Source organism: Brassica napus, chromosome C1, assembly GCF_020379485.1.
Source record: "Brassica napus cultivar Da-Ae chromosome C1, Da-Ae, whole genome shotgun sequence".
Taxonomy (NCBI): Eukaryota; Viridiplantae; Streptophyta; class Magnoliopsida; order Brassicales; family Brassicaceae; genus Brassica; species Brassica napus.
This window is the reverse complement of record NC_063444.1, coordinates 18,149,999-18,169,232: the sequence shown is the minus strand read 5'-3', so window position 1 is coordinate 18,169,232 and position 19,234 is coordinate 18,149,999. Positions and strand designations below refer to the sequence as shown.

Below are 19,234 nucleotides of genomic sequence, written 5' to 3'. Positions count from 1 at the left end.
CCCAGTTGAACAACACCGACTTTTTTTCTGAAGATAATCTGAATATCGGAACGGGAACTTGTCCATTGCTTTTAATATGTAACTCGCTTCTTGAGCAAATATCCGGCAAGTCCAACCTCGATTTTATGTTGTCTTTTGTCTTCCCTGGGACATTCAATATTGTATTCATGATGTTCTCAAAGAAATTCTTCTCTATATGCATCACATCGAGGTTGTGGCGCAGAAGAAGATCCTTCCAATATGGCAACTCCCAAAATATACTCTTCTTGTGCCAGTTGTGATGAACACCGTAAGAATCTGGCATATTACGAGGGACATGCCAATTACCACCCCAACGAACTGTTTCGTTAGCTCCGTAGTAGTCGATTTGCGCTTCAATTTGTTCTCCAGTTAGATATGGAGGAGGAGTGTCTCTCACAACCCTTTTGTGCCTAAACAAATTCTTGTTTCTTCGGTAAGGATGGCCAATGGGAAGAAATCGACGGTGACAATCAAACCAACTTGTCTTCCTACCATTCTTCAGTTGAAACGCATCTGTCGTTCCATTACAATATGGACAAGCTAATCTCCCATGTGTAGTCCATCCAGACAACATCCCATAGGCAGGGAAATCACTTATGGTCCACAAAAGCATCGCTCGCATCGTAAAATTCGTCTTCGTTGAACAGTCATACGTCCTCACCCCTGTTGACCACAAATCCTTCAACTCTTTTATCAGTGGTTGTAGGAAAACATCCAGGGACCTTTTTGGATGGTTCGGACCAGGTATTAATATGGTCAAGAATAGTAACTCCCGTTGCATGCACATCTCCGGTGGCAGGTTGTATGGGGTAAGAAAGACTGGCCACAATGAATATTGTCTCCCTGACATTCCGAACGGACAAAATCCATCTGTGCATAATCCGAGATACACATTCCGGATATTGCTAGCGAAATCTGGATGTACTTTGTTGAAATGTTTCCAGGCTCTTGCATCTGATGGATGAGTCATCTCACCATCCGTCTGAGTATGCTCGGCATGCCATCTCATCTTTCCAGCAGTCTGCTCTGATTGATACAATCTTTTCAATCTGTCTGTAATTGGTAGGTACCACATCCTTTGGTACGGTACCTTATTACGTCCCCGTCCTTGCGGCTTGAATCGTGGCTTCTTGCAGAATCGACATTCTTCTAGCTTCTCATCATCTCCCCAATAGATCATGCAGTTGTCGATGCAAACATCTATCATCTCCGAAGGCAACCCAAGACTATAAACCAGTTTCTGAATCTCATAATAAGAATCAGCAGACACATTGTCTTCCGGCAAATACTCTTTAAACAAGTCCGCCCATTCGTTCATGCAACTTTCAGGTAGATTGTGATCAGTTTTAATATTCATCATTCTAGCAGCTAACGACAATTTAGAGAGACCTTCTCTACAACCACTGTAAAGTGGTTGATTCGCCGCGTTTAACATTTCGTAAAACTTTTTTGCATCTATATTAGGTTCTTCATCTTCATCATGAGCTACGAATGCATCAGCTACCATATCATGAACCCTATCATAATCTACCATCTCCTCCTGATGGTAACTATGTTCATTATGCAAATGATGATCAACCGGTTCTTTTTCCTGAAAATTGCTATTACTACTACTAGCTTCATTCTGATCATAATTAAAACCTTCTCCATGTTGAAACCAGATATAGTAATTTGCCGTGAAACCTCTATTTATTAAATGCTTCCAAACATTTTCACGGTTTGCCAGTTTCGAATTGTTGCATTTCCGACAAGGACAGAACATCTTACCACTTTCTTGGGCGAGCGGTGTTGAATCTGCTTGATGCATAAATGTCTCCAGACCCGCAAGGTATTCTTTCGACACTCTCCCGTTAGCATCTCTATGCATATACATCCACTTCCGCAACTCGTAAATAGTCCCGGAGCCAGCCATTTTTTTTCTTTCACGTTTTTTGTTGTTGGTGTGTTTAAAATGATGTTCAAACATCCATATTTATAGGAAAATTTGAATCTGGTAGTTGTAATTTTGCTATGAATTTTCGACGAAAATTAATTAGGTGGGCAAAAAAAACGTGTAACACCTATGAAGTTGGTGGATTCAAAAATTTCCTCGCTAAATATACGTAAACTATTCCCTCGTAAATACCACGCAAAGTTTACGTCGTATTTACGAGGAAATAGATTTTCCTCGTAAAATACTCGTAAAATTACATCCACTTTACGACGAAACAGTTTTGTCGTTACGTTACGAGGAAATAACGATGACTTTAGTTTTTCACGTAAATTCGTCGTAAACTCGACGCAAATTTACGAGGATTGTTTTTCCTCGTTAATTTTCGTCGTTAAGCATTTGTTTTCTTGTAGTGAAATATTCGAAATTAATAAAATATATTATATTTTATATATGTTAAGGTAATTTAGATATTGTAGAGTATTTTATATATTTTGTAGTTTTCTTTATTTGTTATTTTTAATAATTTTAGTTGGTTTAGACAATTGAATTAGTTTTCAGTTAGATTTTAAATAATTTATATATTTTTAGAATTTTTTTTGTCAATTTTTTAGTTTAAAAGATATTCATGGGTAATTCTAGACATTAATTATAATATGATTCGAACTGAACCCAGAAAAAATTGAATCGAACCTGATCTAATAATTAGTAAAACCCGAATAAAAGTTATAAGCACAATACAAATAAAATCCAAAAATTCGAATCAATCAATCCGAATTCGATGGGTTCCGAACGCTAACGCCTAGCTAGGCTTATGTGAGATTTATTCAAATAAACTTTCTTAATTATTTGCTTGTACGAATTAACATAAGTTTTATATATGATGATTCTTTCATACCTCACTTTGACAACAACTTTCTTTTTTCTTTTATAATTTTTTATTAACATGCAAAATATCTCGGATCTATGTAATGGTTTAGACTAATTTTCAAGAGAAATTACAGAGAATACATGGATATAATTTATCTCTTTGTCAGTATTCAAGTGGACTAAAAGCAAGGGCTTATATCCATGTAGGTGTCTAGGAACAATATAATTTAATTCCACCTAATATGTAGATCGATCCTGAAACGTGTTGTCGTCCTAAAATCTTATCTTTTGTAGTTGAAATATAGTTTTTTGGGTGAAAGTGAACAAAACTTTGGACTAGTCCGATCAAAATGATATGAATTTTTTATAAAGTATTGAATATATTGGCAAAAAGAATGTTGAATTTAATCTATCTATCTATATTATTATTTGCAAATTGATTTTGTTTATTTGTCATATTATTACTTTATTTATTTGTTATGTTCTTATAATTTTTGTTAGTTGGTTATTCTGCTTATTGTCATATTTTAATAATTTTAGCCAAATCATTAGTTTAAATAATCTATATTATTATTTAAAACTTATTAAATAAATAAGAGTAATGGTTAGCATATAATTCTAAATATTATACTTGAACTAAAAATCAAGTTTGTTTACAAAGAGTTCTAGTATTTGTTTTAAGTTTCAGATATAAATGTATAGTGAAAATTCGATAAATTAATAAACGTGACAAATTAAAAAAAATTTAACGGTTATAAATTTAGTTGGTTCAATATAAAACATAATTAAGAAATATAATGAGATAATATTTTTGAAAAATCCTAATTTAATATGTATAATCCTATTAAAATTATAAGTTAATAATGTTTATACATGCAATTTATGTAAGTACAAATAAAATATTATATTATTTACCTTATACTTTCAACATTTTTTCTTAACATTTCAAAATATTTTGGTAATATTTAGTATCTAAAACCTATCTCTTATGATATATACCCTAAATAATATAATATAATGAATTTATTTAAGATGTGAAATTAACTTCTTCATTTTTTACTTCACAGAAAGTATATTCTAAAATACAGATATCTAAAAAATAATTTTTTTTTTTTTGTAAATTAATAGCTTTATAAATTATAAAATACCATAGTCTTAGCATTTTTAATTTACTGTATCTTGTTACAGTGGAGCAAATATTTGATTGGTCAAAAATATAATTATCATTTATTTGATTGAAACTTATTATAGGTGGTCAACCTTATAATCTTCATTAATTGAGATTTTTTTTGTTGTTGTTGTTGTTGCTGTTTTCGGAAAAAAATCACATCGTCTCGTGCTTCTCCCGAGTCTAATTCCGTCGGGGAAGGAAGACAACAAGACACAACAGCTCGCGAGGAACCAACTCACTCAGGTACTAAATTGTTCTGTTCTATGATTCATCTATCACGATTTGGTTTTAATTCCTCATCAAACCCCTCTGTTTTCACTAGAGCACGATGAGGAAGCGTCATCCCAAGGCGGTTTCAGATTCGGCGTCAGAGCCATCATCTTCCAGTCAACAAACCGATAACAACAACGATGTCCTTGATAAGAAGGTGGTTGATGTTAGAAGGTCGGGGAAAACATGGTTCTCAGTGTTGATTCTCATCATATACTCGTCCTGGGCTGTTTACAACCACCAGCACGGGAACCTACCTCGTCCCTTAACCGCTAAACAAGCTGGCAAAAGGGGTTTCTCCGAGATTCAGGCTATGAAACACGTCACGGCTTTGACTCAGTTTGGTCCCCATCCTGTTTCTTCTGATGCTCTTCTCCACGCCCTTGAGGTTGTTAGGTTTGTCTTTGTTGCCATTTTTGTTTCGTAATTTGTGTATTTTAAAAGTCTTTTTTATCTTTTGCAGTATGTGCTGGCGGAAGTTGAGCAAGTTAAAGAGACTGCTCACTTTGATGTTGATGTGAATGTTGACTTCTTCGAGTCTAAATCCGGTGTGAACCGGCTTGTGGGTGGTCTTTTTAAAGGGAAGTCGCTTGTGTATTCAGATATAAGTCACATTGTAGTGAGAATCATGCCCAAGTATGAATCAGAAGCAGGAGAGAATGCTATCCTTGTCTCCTCTCACATTGATACTGTCTTCTCAACGTATGTATTGTGTCGCTTCATCTCCTATCAATTGACTTTTAGAATTATGTGTGTTGTTTACTTGGTTTGTTAAATGTATGAAGAGGTGGGGCTGGAGATTGTAGTTCGTGTGTAGCTGTAATGCTGGAGCTAGCTCGGTCTGTTTCACAGTCTGCTCATGGATTTAAGAACTCTGTTATCTTCTTGTTCAATACTGGAGAGGAAGAAGGTCTTAATGGCGCTCATAGCTTCATTACTCAGGTAAGTATGATCACTCACTGACCTGGTTCTTTTGACTTGGTGGAGTTGATGTGATTAGATCTCTTAATTCCTGAAACTGTAAATGACTGATGCAGCATCCATGGAGTTCCACAGTACGTTTAGCTGTTGATTTAGAGGCCATGGGTGCGGGTGGGAAGTCCGCTATTTTTCAGGTATTATCTACTCTCATTCCCAACCATTGTTTGTGCCTTAATCTTATGATGAGTCTCCATGGAGTGCCCCTTATATTCAATTCAAGTGGGAGTTTCGACCTTTCTGGGTGTAGGCTGGTCCGAGTCCATGGGCTATTGAAAACTTTGCCATGGCCGCAAAATATCCATCTGGTCAGATCATGGGACAGGTATGTACTTTTCAACTGTTACTCCTTGCCCCCTTCATTGTTATATGTATGCATCTATATGTCTTTGCTTTACTGTGACAGGATCTGTTCACTTCCGGAGTCATAAAGTCTGCGACTGATTTTCAAGTATACAAGGAGGTTGCTGGTCTCTCAGGATTGGACTTTGCTTTTGCAGATAACACTGCTGTCTATCACACTAAGGTAATTTATCTTCTTCTTTGTTTTGATCCTGTTTTTAGATGTGTAATATTTTATTTGCTTGCGTGGCAGAATGATAAGATAGAGCTGATAAAACCAGGATCTCTCCAGCATCTTGGTGAAAACATGCTTGCTTTCCTCCTCCGTGTTGGTTCATCTTCTGATCTCCCAAAGGATAAAACACTCGAGACATCGAGCTCGGACGCAGCTATCTATTTTGACATTCTGGTGATTTCACAACTAACTATTCTGTTTTTAATTCTCATTATACCATGTACTAACGTCTTTCCTTATTGTCAATTCTCAGGGGAAGTATATGGTTGTATACAGGCAAAACTTTGCGACAATGATGTATGTTTCAGTGATCATGCAATCGATGCTTATATGGGTTATGTCTTGCCTCATGGGTGGTTATCCGGCTCTTGTGTCGGTGATTCTGTCCTGTTTGAGTTTCATCCTCGCATGGATATTCTCAGTAGCTTTCTCGGTAGCTGTTGCCTTCATACTGCCCTGGATCTCTTCATCACCTGTGCCTTATGCTTCGTACCCATTGATGACGATTGGATTGTTTGTATCGCCTGCGGTTTTGGGGTCAATAAGTGGTCAGCACCTGGCCTTTAGTTTCCTTCGGAAGAAACCATCAAACCGAAACTCGAACAATATGGAACTCTCACCAACATTACGGGATAATTTGGCTAAGCTTGAGGCTGAGAGATGGCTGTTTAAAGCTGGTTTTATTCAGTGGTTTGTTCTTCTGGTCTTTGGAACCTATTATAAACTTGGATCAACTTACCTCGCTCTGGTTTGGCTCGTTCCTCCTGCATTTGCATGTAAGCCTAATGGTGTTTCCCTTAAAAAAGGTGTTTCCCTTTGGATTATCTTAAGCTTAACTTGCTCAAACGTAATGGTTGGGCAGATGGATTGCTTGAGGCGACTTTAACTCCAATCAGATTCCCAAAGCCCCTCAAACTTGCAACTCTCGTTATCAGCTTGGCTGTACCACTTTTGGTTTCAGCTGGCGGTTTTATCCGGTTAGCTGGCACATTGATCGGCATGCTCATTCGATTTGACAGGTAAAAACTGTTAGCCACTATCCTGTTAGATGCTTGATCAGAGGGCTGATAGATTAAGAGTCTTTTTGATCATTGTGTGCTTGAGAGATATTAGGGAAAGACATACCTTAACTGCTTTTGATTTCCTTTGGTTATCGATTCACCTAAATTGATTCTTCATGTTCTTCCTTCCTTTGAGGAATGAAGAGAGATCCACTTTATGTTAGTATCATAAACTGGCTAAGATTCTCTTGCCTAAACCTAGAGAAAGAAAGAAAATGTTCCCAATATGAATCCATGTAAAGGTAATTAGTTTATAGTCAATCTTAGTAAATAAGGTCGACTAATGAAAGAAGTAATGATAAATATTGGTTCTGTGAGTCTGTTTCTTCTTAGCTTCAACAAACCTTATAATGTAGCTGTTGTTTTTGGGTGTGTAGGAACCCAGGTGGAACTCCAGAATGGCTAGGCAATGTTGTGGTTGCTGTTGTTATTGCTACTTTCGTAAGTCTGACTATGGTATACCTCCTGGCTTATATTCATCTCTCCGGTAATCCTCCATCTCCAAACTTTGTTTTAGACACTTATAATTAACAAACTCTTACTTGATTAAGCATTAACGACAAACTTGTGATCTCCAGGTTCAAAAAGGTCGATTGTCACTGCACTATGCATCATCACTGCCCTCTCTCTTGCTCTTGTAGCTTCTGGTTTTCTTCCTGCATTCACTGAGGACACCGTGAGAGCCGTAAATGTAAGTAGTCCTATTGATTCTCTCGTTTCAGTGGAAGTTGTTTAATTCTTTTAATGTGGTTGTAAACATGTATAGGTAGTACATGTTGTGGATGCAAGCGGGGAAGAACAAGCGTCGTTCATTTCTCTATCCTCAAACACTCCTGGAAACCTGAACGTGGAAGCAGAGCAGATCAAGGAAGGGTTCAGCTGTGGGAGAGAGAACAAGGTAGATTTCGTCAGTTTTGAAGCTAAGTACAGTTGTGTGAGCAAGAAGGACGCCGAGGTTGGATGGGACAAGAGCGATGTACCAGTTCTGCGTGTGGTAAACGACGAGAAAGGGAGAGGAGACGACGAGAGAAGAATCATGGCGGTTTCGATGGAGACAGGAGGGTCGTCGCGGTGGATTCTTGGGATTGATATGGAGGTAGTAGAAGACTTTACACTGCAAGTAGGCGAGGAGGAGGAGGATGAAGAGTTGATGATAGGACGTGGGGAGAAGAGCAGCGGCGAAGACGGATGGCATCAGATTCAGTTCTCTGGTGGGAAGAAGGCGCCTACAAAGTTTGTTCTCAAGCTTTACCAGAAGAAGGGTGTTGAGAAGAAGAAGATGCAGAGACCTGTGTTGAAACTGAGAACTGACTTTGATCGTATCACTCCACAAGTGCAAAGGGTTCTCGAAAGACTTCCAACATATTGCTCACAGTTTGGAAAATCCACGTCTCCTTTTACTCTCGCTTTTCTTGCTTCTCTTCCTTACACTAAATAAGACACACTCTTCATCACTTGCCGGTTTCTGCTTGGTTCCTTATACAATACATTGTTTTCTTCTTGTTGGTGACATCAAAAAGCACGAGTTTTGAGTTCTTGAGAATAAAGTTGAAAGGGTAGAAAGAAGAGAGTACGCATGTAAACAACCAAATTTACTCAGCTAATTTCATTAATCTTTGATAATGTGTAAAAAGATGACCTAAGATTTTATATAAAAACTAAAATGGTTACAAAAATGAGAGCAGCGGATATGATATGGAGTAAAAGTCAAACATTTTACTGGATTCCACAGCGTTTCAGTTTCGACTGAACTGACATTGTGGCCAACCAAAACGAACGAATATTTAGACCATCATTATCGGTGAAATGGGTTTCTAATTTCTTTTTTCCTTTTTTATTTTCGCTGATTTAAAAAAAAAAAAAATTAAAAAAATGAACTAATCGCGGATCGGCACATGTCGGTGGAACCCGTGAACAGTGCAAAAAACCCACCACAGTCGTTTCTTCATTCACGACTTTTGGAACCGACCATTTTTGTGGGATCCACGCTATTAGAGACTCCCTTATAACCGGTGGTGTTCTTATTTTCTATATTTGAAAATAAAAAATATTCTAAAATGAGAGTAAAGTTCGAGACGTATTGGGAAAAAGAATCACATAGATATAAAATAGTCTTTTTTTGAAAAATGTTGATGCTATTACTTACGGGAGTATTATTAATTTTTTTTATTAATTTTGTTTTTTTTTTAATATTTGAAAATTGAGACTCCGCTCCCAACAGACATCACTAAATAGTCTCGAGTTGTTTGCTTCTCAATTTACCAATCTCTCTCTTATAGTTTAACAATACATCTTCTTCTTTCTTCTTCCTCGTCAACCGATTTGATTTCTTCAATCAATCCCAACCAGAGAAATTTGGCGTAGAGATAACATTTGTGATGGCGGACCAAACAACCGATTCAACATCTCCTTCGGCTCTTGTCTCCGCATCGTCTCCGGTAATATCTCTCTCTCATTTGCTCTCTAATCGCTTTAATTTTGTCGATTCAAGGGACGCATGGTGGTCTGAGATTGAGAGTTTGTCGGATTTGGTGGTTGATAAATAATTATTAGTTAAATAATTAAGTTATTGAGGGTTTGGGATTAACTGTGAGACATTTCGGAACTAGATGATCCGTGTGTTTTGTCTGAAACTCCCTAGATCTCCAATTTTTAATTCTCGAGTCAAGTTCGTTTCTGCTCTTTTCGATTTTTTCAATTCTTTATTGTTGTTACTGAGGATTTCAACAGTAGATTTAATGTAAAACTAGGTGTTTTCCTAAGGAATTTTTTAAATCTAACTTATATTTAAAAGTAAAATTTATTAAATATTATAGATTTTACTATTTTCTTACTAATATTTAATATATATTTGATATATATTAAATCAATTTGTATAAAACTAATAAAAATGATATAAAATTGTGTAATTATCAAAAATTTACCCTAAACAATGTTTATAAAATTTGTAGATATATAAGAACCTAATGATCTTACGATTAGATATTTGTTTTTTTTTTTTAATTGTAGAAATTTTTGAAAGCTTTGGTAATACAAATTGTATAATTATACAAAAGTAATAATATTTCAAAATTTGAAATGTTAAATATGAATATATTTATTTTATAGATAATGTATGAGCTATTACCATATTTAAAAAAAAATTACCAAAAAGAAATATCAATATTAAATGTAATATATGAATTATTACCATATTCTAATAAGTTTGCCAAAAATATAAATCAACATTAAATAAAATTATCCATGTCATATTTGTTTTCTGAAATTGATTGTAGACATGACATGTGGCAAAATCACTTCGCAAATATAGTCCAGGGGATTCTATTTACAAATGAGAGTTACAATCTCAGATTCTGCTTCAATTCACTTGCAAAAGCAATTTTTTTAATTTGGTGCTTCTTGTCTAATCCTTGTGTATCTCTTCAGATTTTTTTTATGTTTTTTTTTTTTGCATAATTATTCTAAATTAGAGAATTTTTCTTGGTAGTTTTGATGGATTTGTGGTTATGTTCTTTGCAATTGTGTCTTTGAGTTATCAACAACCTCAATTATACATACCAGGCGTGTTGAGTGTTGAATGTTTAAGTGAAATGTGATGTTGATCTTTTTGATTGTTTCTTATTCTGCTGCAGAAGAAAGAAAACACCAATCCTGTTGATTCCAAGCTCACTGTACGTACCTGTGTTTGCTTCCATCTTCTCCTTTTAGTCATGCCAAGCTCTTTCCCCATGTTTGAGTTTTTTTTATTCTTCTGTAGGAACTAAGCGAATCAAGGGCCGAGTTGCTTAACAGGATCCAAAATCTCAAGCAGGTTTTTTTTTTTTTTTTAGCACCATCTTCTCTCTCTCTCTCATCTTCTTCAGACATCTCTTGTCTTCTTTCTAAACCAAGACAACCGTACATCTCTCACAGGACTTGCAAAGTTGGAGAGGTAAGCTTGACACCCAAGTTCAAGTCTACCGTGAGGTCTGTACTTCCTCTTCTCTATACATTTTAATGTTTCTGCTCGGAAAATATATATATATATAAACTCTTATTTACTCGCTGCTGTAAATGTAATAGGAGCTCTCTGGGCTGAAGAAGACTCTTAATCTTGAAGTTGAGCAGCTCCGTGAGGTATGTATTTATAGTTAGTCCCAGGCACATACATATCTTACCTACCGGTTGGTTTCTGTTTCATGATGCATGTTTTATGCGTTTGTTTCAGGAATTCAAAGATCTTAAAACCACCTTGAATCAGCAGCAAGACGATGTCTCTGCTAGCCTCAAAAGCTTAGGCGTGAGTACTCTAAATTCTTTTTTCTTACGCTATCTTTTGTAGATAAAATGGTATATAACACAGCACAGAAACCAGCCTTTTTAATATCCTCCTCCATGATTCTCACCATTTTTGTTTCTCCTTGCAGCTGCAAGAGAACTCTAAAGATTCTGAAGGGCAAATGGATAAGAAAAGCGAGGCGAAAGAAGAGAAAGTGGAACCTCTGTTGATTGATGAGAATGCTAAAGAAGCAGAGCATCATTAGACCATGAAAATGTTTCTTCTTTTGGCTGGCTACTACTACCTTGAGATTGTACCGTTACTCTTTTAAATATGCTAGTACTGCGGTTTTAGTTACAATGCCCAAACCCAACCAACTTTAGTAATGATCTCAAAACCAAACGTCTCCTTTTGTCTTTGACATTCGCGAGAGTTATAATTAGTCTCTCAGACAACAGATATTCTTCAACAATTCCGTTAACCAATGAAGCAAGCGGTTTGGTCTAGGGTGTAGACCGGGTATTTGAAGCCTAGATAATATTTTTAAGAAAATGAGAAACTATCTACAAGTGTAGTAGGCTCGATCACACTTGAGTCTACAAATAGTCTCGTGAAATCCTTCTTTTGATTCATTTCAAGTACTTCAACTAATCGTTTGTTTTTCAATTGATTACATTAAAATCATTTGTGGTGAAGCATTTAACAATGATCAAAGCTAACCATATATGCCTAACTTAATACGCAAACTACAATTATTAGAATTGTCCATAGTTGCATATAAACCAACTACTTCATTTATTACGCGTTTTTGTTTGGTGTATTCTTTCATTTGTTATACGAGTTCGTCATAATTTGGAGCAAACATAAATTAGAGTTAGTTTTATGTAGAAACTAGTGGTTTGGAGTTTTGTGACCAAATTCTCGAGAAATAGGTTTAGAGTTTGGAACGCAAGACAAGCATAAAACAACTCATCACAGATTGCTACTGATAAAAATCGATAATGATAGATTGTTAGGGTATACACAAGTTGTAATTGCTGTACATTCGGACTATAGAAATATAAATCTATAACCAAGCGGAGTATAGATCCATCAAAACCAACATGGAAAGCAAGTCAACATAAGTGCATAATAATGTAATGTACCCACATCCTCCATCAATCAATCTGATGAACTCAACAACATGTTCATGCCTTTTGAAACTGAAATCTAAAAGTAATAATACTGCTCCTGAACAAACTTGACAATGTTTCTGCAGATGCATACATAAGCAGGAAGATCATGTGACACTTAGTGTTCAAGTGGAACTAGGGGGTGTTTTGGGTTCATCGCCTGATTTGGAGGCAGCAGGAGGAGTGCCTTCAACTCCCATCTCGGCTCTTAGATCATTGATGCTTTGCTCCAGCTCATTGATTCTGCCTCCCATGTCATCGAGTGAGCTAACCAATCAAAGTCAAGGAGATCACGTATTTTATGTAAAAGAGACAGATCACAGACACACAACTTGATGACAGTGATTTGAGTTCCCACAGATTCCAAACTTAAATCAATTCACGGATATATATAGCGCATGGAGAACAATAAGTAATGTGTATATAAGAGCAGCTTAACATGATACCCTACCATAAAAACATGTGGTGCTATCTATAGAATATAGACATTTAGAATCTCAAGATATACTTTAATCAGAGAAAAAAGACGGACAACTATTTTGGCATTAAGATAATTGTTAGTTCCCTTATATTAAAGAATCATCATTCCTGCTCTAAAAGGGAAACATTTTCAAATATGTTTTTAATCCAAGCAAAACTATATAGAGTTGATGATGAAAAAAGGATATTCTTTGTGATGATGGAGTCGGACATTGTCTGGAACCTGGATTGCTGAAACACACAAAAAAAATACCAAAATTCTAATCAGAATCAACTTATCAAAGCTGTAATTTCCAGTCTTAAACCCACCATCTGCTGCAGAAGATTTTGGACCTGCGTATAAGAAAAGAAAGATTCAGACAGTGACAAAACGAAAGTGAAATTGTCTAAAAAATTAAGAATAATAAATAATAAAAGTATAGAGAAGGATATATGGGAAACTTACAAAAGCAGTCATATCAGCAGTGCTCTGCTTAGTATCCTCAGAATCATGCCCATCCTAGAGAGAGAAAAGGCTCTCTTAAGAATATAATCAATCTATTACATGCAAAGGAGGATCATGAAGCTTTATGAACATGGAGAAACTGATGAAGGATGAGCATGAGCTACTATGCGTATCTTGCAGGCAACAAGAAACTCAATGCATAAAACATTCCTACTCAACTTATGATGGATCATCTCATCAGATCTTGTATTTTCATGTTACGTTTAATCCAGAACAAACAGTTTCTAAACTCGATGATCAATCCACCCAATCGAAAATATTGATAGTTAATCCCGAAATTCAATCGACAGATCTAAAGAACAAGGGCCTAATTTTCGTGATAGGAAACATGAATTCGATCAAAATCAAGCAACGCGCATCGTACGTACCATTTTAAGGGTTTTTCTGTCTGGTCGGACGACGGAGGACTATGGAGAAGGGAAGCGATGAGACGACGGTGATGAGCGATGTGTATTACTGTTAGGGATGTTAACTCCCCAACCCTCTACTGTTTATATTATAAACCCAGCACAATTTTAACCCAAACCTATTTTAACCCTATTATAATCAATAGTTAGAGCTGGTACCAGGTTAGCTCATTTAATTGAAAAAAATATTTCTTTTATTTTTGTTTTTAAATTTTAAAGATAAAACTAGAAAAATTAAGATATGATATGATTTTTTTCTCCAATTTGTTGAGCATCAAAATCAAAAGTTTTCCTCCCAAAATCACAAAATCGAGTTTTTGCTCCACAACTAAGAATAAAGATTTTCCGTCAAAAAACAAAAATTGTGTGTTTTTCCGTCAAAACCTAATTTGAGTTTTTTCACCAAAACCACAAAATCAAGTTTTCTCGCCAAAACCGCAAAATCGAGTTTTCCCGCAAAAACCGCAAAATCGAGTTTTCCTGTCAAAACCGGCAAATCGAGTTTTCCCGCCAAAACTGTAAAATCGCGTTGTCCCACCGAAACAGCAAAATCAAGTTTTCCGCCGAAACCGGCAAATCGGGTTTTCCCGCCGAAACCGCAAAATCTAGTTTTTCCCCTCAAAACCGCAAAATTGAGTTTTCCCGCCAAAACCGCAAAATCGAGTTTTCCCGCCAAAATCGCAAAAACGAGTTTTCCCGCCGAAACTACTAAATCGCGTTTTCCTGCCGAAACCGGCAAATCGGGTTTTCCCGCCGAAACCGCAAAATCTAGTTTTCCCCTCAAAACCGCAAAATTGAGTTTTCCCGTCAAAACCGCAAAATCGAGTTTTCCCGCCAAAATCGCAAAAACAAGTTTTCCCGCCGAAACTACTAAATCGCGTTTTCCTGCCGAAACCGGCAAATCGGGTTTTCCCGCCGAAACCGGCAAATCGGGTTTTCCCGCCGAAACTGAAAAATCGCGTTTTCCCGCCAAAACCGCAAAATCGAATTTTTCCGCCAAAACCGCCAAAAAAAAGGCTCGTCAGTTATTGTTGCACAGTAAACAGACGAGCCTTTTTTTTTTTTATTAACCTGCGATATGTAAATGTCCAGAATACCCTTTTGCTTTAGCAGTATCGTTATGTCAATTGTGTCATTCAAATTTCAAATCTTTTTCTTTTCAAATTTCAAATCGATCGAAAATTTTGCCTATTTGGTTTAGTTCAAACCGAGTCAAACCAAATCTGTACCAAACATTCATTTTATATATCCAACAGAAAGGGTCTTGTATGGTCGGGCCATCAAATAGTATAAACAGAAAGCTCATATTAGATACGTATGTTGCTGTTACAAATTCTACTACAACTTGAGAGCAATCTAAATATCTTTCCGACCGTAGACACAAGTTATTACAGACATCACCACATGAACCAATCCTAAAACAGACAACGAGCCTCTCATCCTCACCAACACCTTCCCTTCCTCTTGTTCCACCTTTCCACTGCCATGGTAACGGTTTCCCATTGAAAACCCTGTGTGCAAATCACATGTATCGAGATAGATACCCAACCTTTTCGTAGCTTGGAATCCAAGCCTTCCTCTTCTTCTTCTTCTCACACTTTCTTTTTCATGTCTTCTCCCCTCGTCTTCTTGCTCCAGACTTTCCTGACTCTGTTCGTCCCAGAGGATCTCAGGGTACGATTCCAGCAAACGCCTTTTCTTCTCCTCCAAATCAGCAAGTGACTGCGAAGCATGTCCTTGGTCAGAACCAAGAAGCAACACATTCCACAAGGAACAGAATATAGTGAAAGAGCGAAGCTGCGAGGAGTCAAAAGCATCCGGCTTTTCTACAAGGGTTTTCTGCTTTGACAATGAACCGGAGTTGCACCTGATTTTAATAGAGCAACACAGGACCAGTAGGTTCAATCTCCAATCCGGACAAGTAGACTCGTTCATGTTGTTCTCTGCCAAGACAATTCCAGGCATCTTTCTCCGGTCAACACAGCTTAACTCTGGAACCGCTTGTCTGATTGACTGATGCATAAGAGAAGATCTTTGAGCAGTGTAGCTTGAAGAATCTGGAACATCAGAAGCTGCATGAGTTAGAACCACGATAGCGTTTCTCCATATGGATGAGCCTAAAGAACTGGTGATGGTTCTAAGTAAGCGGACGTCTGGATTCTCGTCTAGACGGTCAATGTAGAGGACGACATCAACTGGGAACCTTCTCATGCTCTTCTTTATCGACACGAGGACATCCTGATTATACCATTCCTCGGTTGCAGAGGACATGAGACCTGGCGTGTCAAGTATTGTTATCAGGATCCCTCCAACGTTCCCAACTACGTAGTTTGCAGACTTTGTGGTAACTCTAAATGCGCCAACAGCAGATTTAGTCTCCCCAAAGATAGAATTAATCGTTGCGCTTTTTCCCACACCGGTTTTCCCGATGACAAGAACGTTAATAGAGAAGCTTAGACCGAGTGGAAACTCTTGTTCAGGCAGCTTTGTCTTTGTTCCGTCATACACGTGATCATCATCAAGCTCTGAGGATGTGTGATGGTCTTCACCTACTAGGCTCTGCTGAGACTCAACTTCAGTAACAGCTGAATCTTCATTGCAAAGATCAATTCCTTTTATAATCTTCTGGATTTTTTCTTTCAAGAGCTTCGTCTTCTCAATTCTTTCCTTCACTCTCCCACTTATCAGCTGTACAGAATTATCGGAGGATAACTCTTCAGGACGATTCTGAAAAGTGGATTCAGAGAGTTTCTCCTTTGTATCGCCTGTTCCTTCGTACTTGCCAAGCTCCAGACAAGTGTGATTGTGATTATGAATTAGCCCTGCCATCTGCTTCTCATTTTCCATCACAACATTAGCAGTTACATAAGATTTTTCAGGCATGCTTCTCTCAACATCCTTAACCGAAAGCAAGCTGGTTTCTTCTCTGCCCGCCGGTTCACTATCAGACTGAAAAGTGACTTGCTTGCTAACCTGTTCTGAAATCTTCTCCCCACTTTCCACACTCTCATTAGCCATTTCAAAGGAACTACTTGATGTTGATGCTCTATCTTCATCAGGAAGTGATAGCTTCCTATCAATATCCTCTGATTCTTGTGTTCCTTCATTCTCAGCCTCTTGGTCAGCTTTTTGGATAAAAGAATCGCACCCACTTACATCAACATCTATCACTCGAGCGACCTCAATGTTTCTCGTCGTTGCAGAATCCAGAGTTGGAGTCATTTGAGAACATTCAGAACTCCTACCAATTTCAAGTTCGTCCTCACATTCTGGGTTTTCTAATTTTCCAAGAGCACCGCAAGCATTTTCAGTTACTTCTTTTGCCTCGCCTACCATGAATCCAGTGTCTTCATCCCCTGGTTCTCCACTTCCTAATCCAATAGAGCCTTCACCATGAACCATCGATTCATCTGCTTCACAAGCACTACCATCGTCAATTTTGTTATCGCTCTCCTTGCTGACACTTTCTTGACCTACCCCTTGTTCAACAAGCTTGCTGAAAGTTTCATCTAACCCTTTGTCCACATCTACAGCGTTTCCTTCACTTTCCACCACTAACGCACTGCAATCTCCTGGCGCAGCACCTAGACCAGTCTCAAAGGACACCGAAGCATCATCATAAAGATTAACTTGCACCATCTCTTCCTCAGTGGAAACAAGTTCGCCTGTTACAGAGCCTGAGCAATCTGATAGTTGAACTGCACTATCTTCTACTCCTTGTACATCACCTGGCTTCATCAAAGCGTCAGATTCTTGAATGCTACCACCACCATCCTCCTCGATGAGTTGCCTGGAACTTCCATCCAAGCCTATACTCCCCTCATTTTGCACCATAACATCATCAGAACCTCCTGATGGAACACCGAGACTCAAATCTTCAATATCCCCAAAGGATATCAAACCATCTTCTAACCGATCTGTTGTTACCTTCATCTCAACCGCTGTGGAAACGACATCAGTTAAAACAGAAGCTGAGCACTCAGGTTCATCAACCATTCCCAAATCTCCAGACTGCAATACCCTATCTTGAACTTCAGTTTCTTCATCGCCACTGCTACCCAAAACTTCATCATCATTCAAAGACAAGCTGGCCCGGGGAATGACTACTTTAGCTTCACTAACTTCACTCTCACTTTCCTCACTCTCTTCCTCCAAAGGAGAGTAATTAACAGAAGCTTCCTCTTCAACATCACCTCCAAGTGGCCTAAACACAACACTCCCGTCTCCATTTTCACCAACTGATTCTTCCCCTAGAACCCCAATCACATCCTCTAGCTCAGCCTCATCGTCTGCATCCCCAGAGACAGACTCAAAGCCATCGTCTTCATCAGTCCCGGAATCTGAGTTACCTTCGTCCGTAACAGAACCATCATCATCATCCTCGTCGTCAGTCGTGATTGGTGCACGGATTGGAACCGAGCCTGCAGATGAAAACGTGCCGGAGAGGCTGCGCGTGAGAAGCAACGCGTCGGCCACAACCGCTCTCACCGCAGGAATCGCGATTCCTCGAGACTTCTCCGGGTTAACCGCTTCTGCCGCGATAATCGATATACCTCGAAGCTGCTTCTCCCGCTCCATATTTAGCATCTTTTTTTTTATAGTTTTGGTATTACCAAAAGCATGTAATGAGAGAGAGAAGGAAACAAACGGTAATGGACAAAAGGAAGAACAAATTAAAAGAGGCTTTTTGTGTGTTTTCTGTTTGTTTGATAAGATTTGTAGGGTTTTGTATGGGTTTTTCTGAAGCTTGTGGTGGCTATGTGGAAGAGGAGAGGTCCACATAGAGTTGTGTCTCTCTCCACACAACACAACGAGCGGCTCGAGACTAAACTAAGCTTTTTGTGGCCAATTAGAGTATTTCAAATTTGAAAAGGGAATATACGGAATATTCTGAAAGTTTTGGGGTTTATTTGTTATTTTATTCTTTCTGTTTCAAATATAGCTGAATGTTTTGGCCTGGAAGAATCTCTGGCTAACCATCTCCACCGCAACCATGACGGCTTCCCGATGCAACTCCATAGACTATACTTCCGCCATACTCCACCGGAAAGAGAGCCTCCTTAAAAGTTATCCGGTGAAGAGAAAAAAAGAGTGGTAGTAAAGAATGAGGATGCAACACATTGAATCCTGGTGGAGGGATAGAGATTGACAAAGGTAGATAGAAGCAATATTGTCTAACATGGATATATTTTTGAATTCATAGAGGAACAAGTAGACACGTTTGATACTTTGATGAATCTAGAAATGATGACAAGAGTTTGATGTTTGAGAAGAAGTACAGGTTTAAAGCCAATACATGAAAGGTTTTGGTGGAAGTAATGAACAAAATGGCAATGCTACTGAACCAAGAGATGATGTGAAGGATACTACTAAAGAAGAGCGAAAAGAGGCAGAGCCTTCTGACTCAAAGATAATTTGTGGTAGGTTTTAGAATCTTTTAAGTACATAACATTTGATGATTTGTGTTTGTTTGCACTTTGCATGGAAAATAAAACAAATGGGGCTGTTATGAGATATGTTAACCATACGGGAAT

The 19,234-nt window shown here is 37.8% G+C and overlaps 4 protein-coding genes across 4 annotated transcripts; 2 read left to right on the top strand and 2 right to left on the bottom strand.

Moving 5' to 3' along the window:
- The first annotated feature begins 4,077 nt into the window (after positions 1–4,077).
- On the top strand, positions 4,078–8,413 carry LOC106396617 (endoplasmic reticulum metallopeptidase 1). The gene is made up of 13 exons (XM_013837057.3): positions 4,078–4,235; positions 4,315–4,650; positions 4,726–4,964; positions 5,048–5,204; positions 5,300–5,377; positions 5,491–5,565; positions 5,647–5,766; positions 5,836–5,991; positions 6,071–6,593; positions 6,680–6,836; positions 7,256–7,365; positions 7,457–7,569; positions 7,645–8,413. Exons 2-13 carry the CDS (start codon positions 4,321–4,323, stop codon positions 8,314–8,316), a joined length of 2,730 nt encoding a protein of 909 aa, XP_013692511.1. The 5' UTR covers positions 4,078–4,235; positions 4,315–4,320; the 3' UTR covers positions 8,317–8,413.
- Positions 8,414–8,635: 222 nt separating this feature from the next.
- LOC106394593 (uveal autoantigen with coiled-coil domains and ankyrin repeats) lies at positions 8,636–11,496 on the top strand. Its single transcript, XM_013835157.3, has 7 exons — positions 8,636–9,316; positions 10,511–10,549; positions 10,636–10,689; positions 10,791–10,844; positions 10,941–10,994; positions 11,086–11,157; positions 11,285–11,496. The coding sequence occupies exons 1-7, from the start codon at positions 9,257–9,259 to the stop codon at positions 11,399–11,401; spliced, it is 450 nt and encodes a 149-aa protein (XP_013690611.1). The 5' UTR covers positions 8,636–9,256; the 3' UTR covers positions 11,402–11,496.
- Positions 11,497–12,187: 691 nt separating this feature from the next.
- On the bottom strand, positions 12,188–13,840 carry LOC106390780 (heat shock factor-binding protein-like). The gene is made up of 5 exons (XM_013831314.3): positions 13,662–13,840; positions 13,234–13,287; positions 13,098–13,121; positions 12,977–13,019; positions 12,188–12,570 (listed from the first exon to the last, which is right to left on the bottom strand). The coding sequence occupies exons 1-5, from the start codon at positions 13,662–13,664 to the stop codon at positions 12,434–12,436; spliced, it is 261 nt and encodes an 86-aa protein (XP_013686768.1). The 5' UTR covers positions 13,665–13,840; the 3' UTR covers positions 12,188–12,433.
- A 1,145-nt stretch (positions 13,841–14,985) lies between these two features.
- LOC106396910 (translocase of chloroplast 159, chloroplastic) lies at positions 14,986–18,577 on the bottom strand. Its single transcript, XM_013837419.3, has one exon. It carries the CDS (start codon positions 18,480–18,482, stop codon positions 15,057–15,059), a length of 3,426 nt encoding a protein of 1,141 aa, XP_013692873.2. The 5' UTR covers positions 18,483–18,577; the 3' UTR covers positions 14,986–15,056.
- Positions 18,578–19,234: the final 657 nt, after the last annotated feature.

Bases quoted from the DNA above. Each gene is read 5' to 3' on its own strand.
- LOC106396617 (XM_013837057.3), top strand. From the start codon at position 4,321: ATGAGGAAGCGTCATCCCAAGGCGGTTTCAGATTCGGCGTCAGAGCCA. The intron at 5,378-5,490 runs GTATTATCTACT...TTCTGGGTGTAG, and splicing joins GGAAGTCCGCTATTTTTCAG to GCTGGTCCGAGTCCATGGGC. The intron at 7,570-7,644 runs GTAAGTAGTCCT...AAACATGTATAG, and splicing joins ACACCGTGAGAGCCGTAAAT to GTAGTACATGTTGTGGATGC.
- LOC106394593 (XM_013835157.3), top strand. From the start codon at position 9,257: ATGGCGGACCAAACAACCGATTCAACATCTCCTTCGGCTCTTGTCTCC. The intron at 9,317-10,510 runs GTAATATCTCTC...ATTCTGCTGCAG, and splicing joins TTGTCTCCGCATCGTCTCCG to AAGAAAGAAAACACCAATCC. The intron at 10,550-10,635 runs GTACGTACCTGT...ATTCTTCTGTAG, and splicing joins CTGTTGATTCCAAGCTCACT to GAACTAAGCGAATCAAGGGC.
- LOC106390780 (XM_013831314.3), bottom strand. The intron at 13,122-13,233 runs GTAAGTTTCCCA...TCTTATACGCAG, and splicing joins CTGCTGATATGACTGCTTTT to GTCCAAAATCTTCTGCAGCA. The intron at 12,571-12,976 runs ATATCCTTTTTT...TGGTTAGCTCAC, and splicing joins CGACTCCATCATCACAAAGA to TCGATGACATGGGAGGCAGA.
- LOC106396910 (XM_013837419.3), bottom strand. From the start codon at position 18,482: ATGTGGACCTCTCCTCTTCCACATAGCCACCACAAGCTTCAGAAAAAC.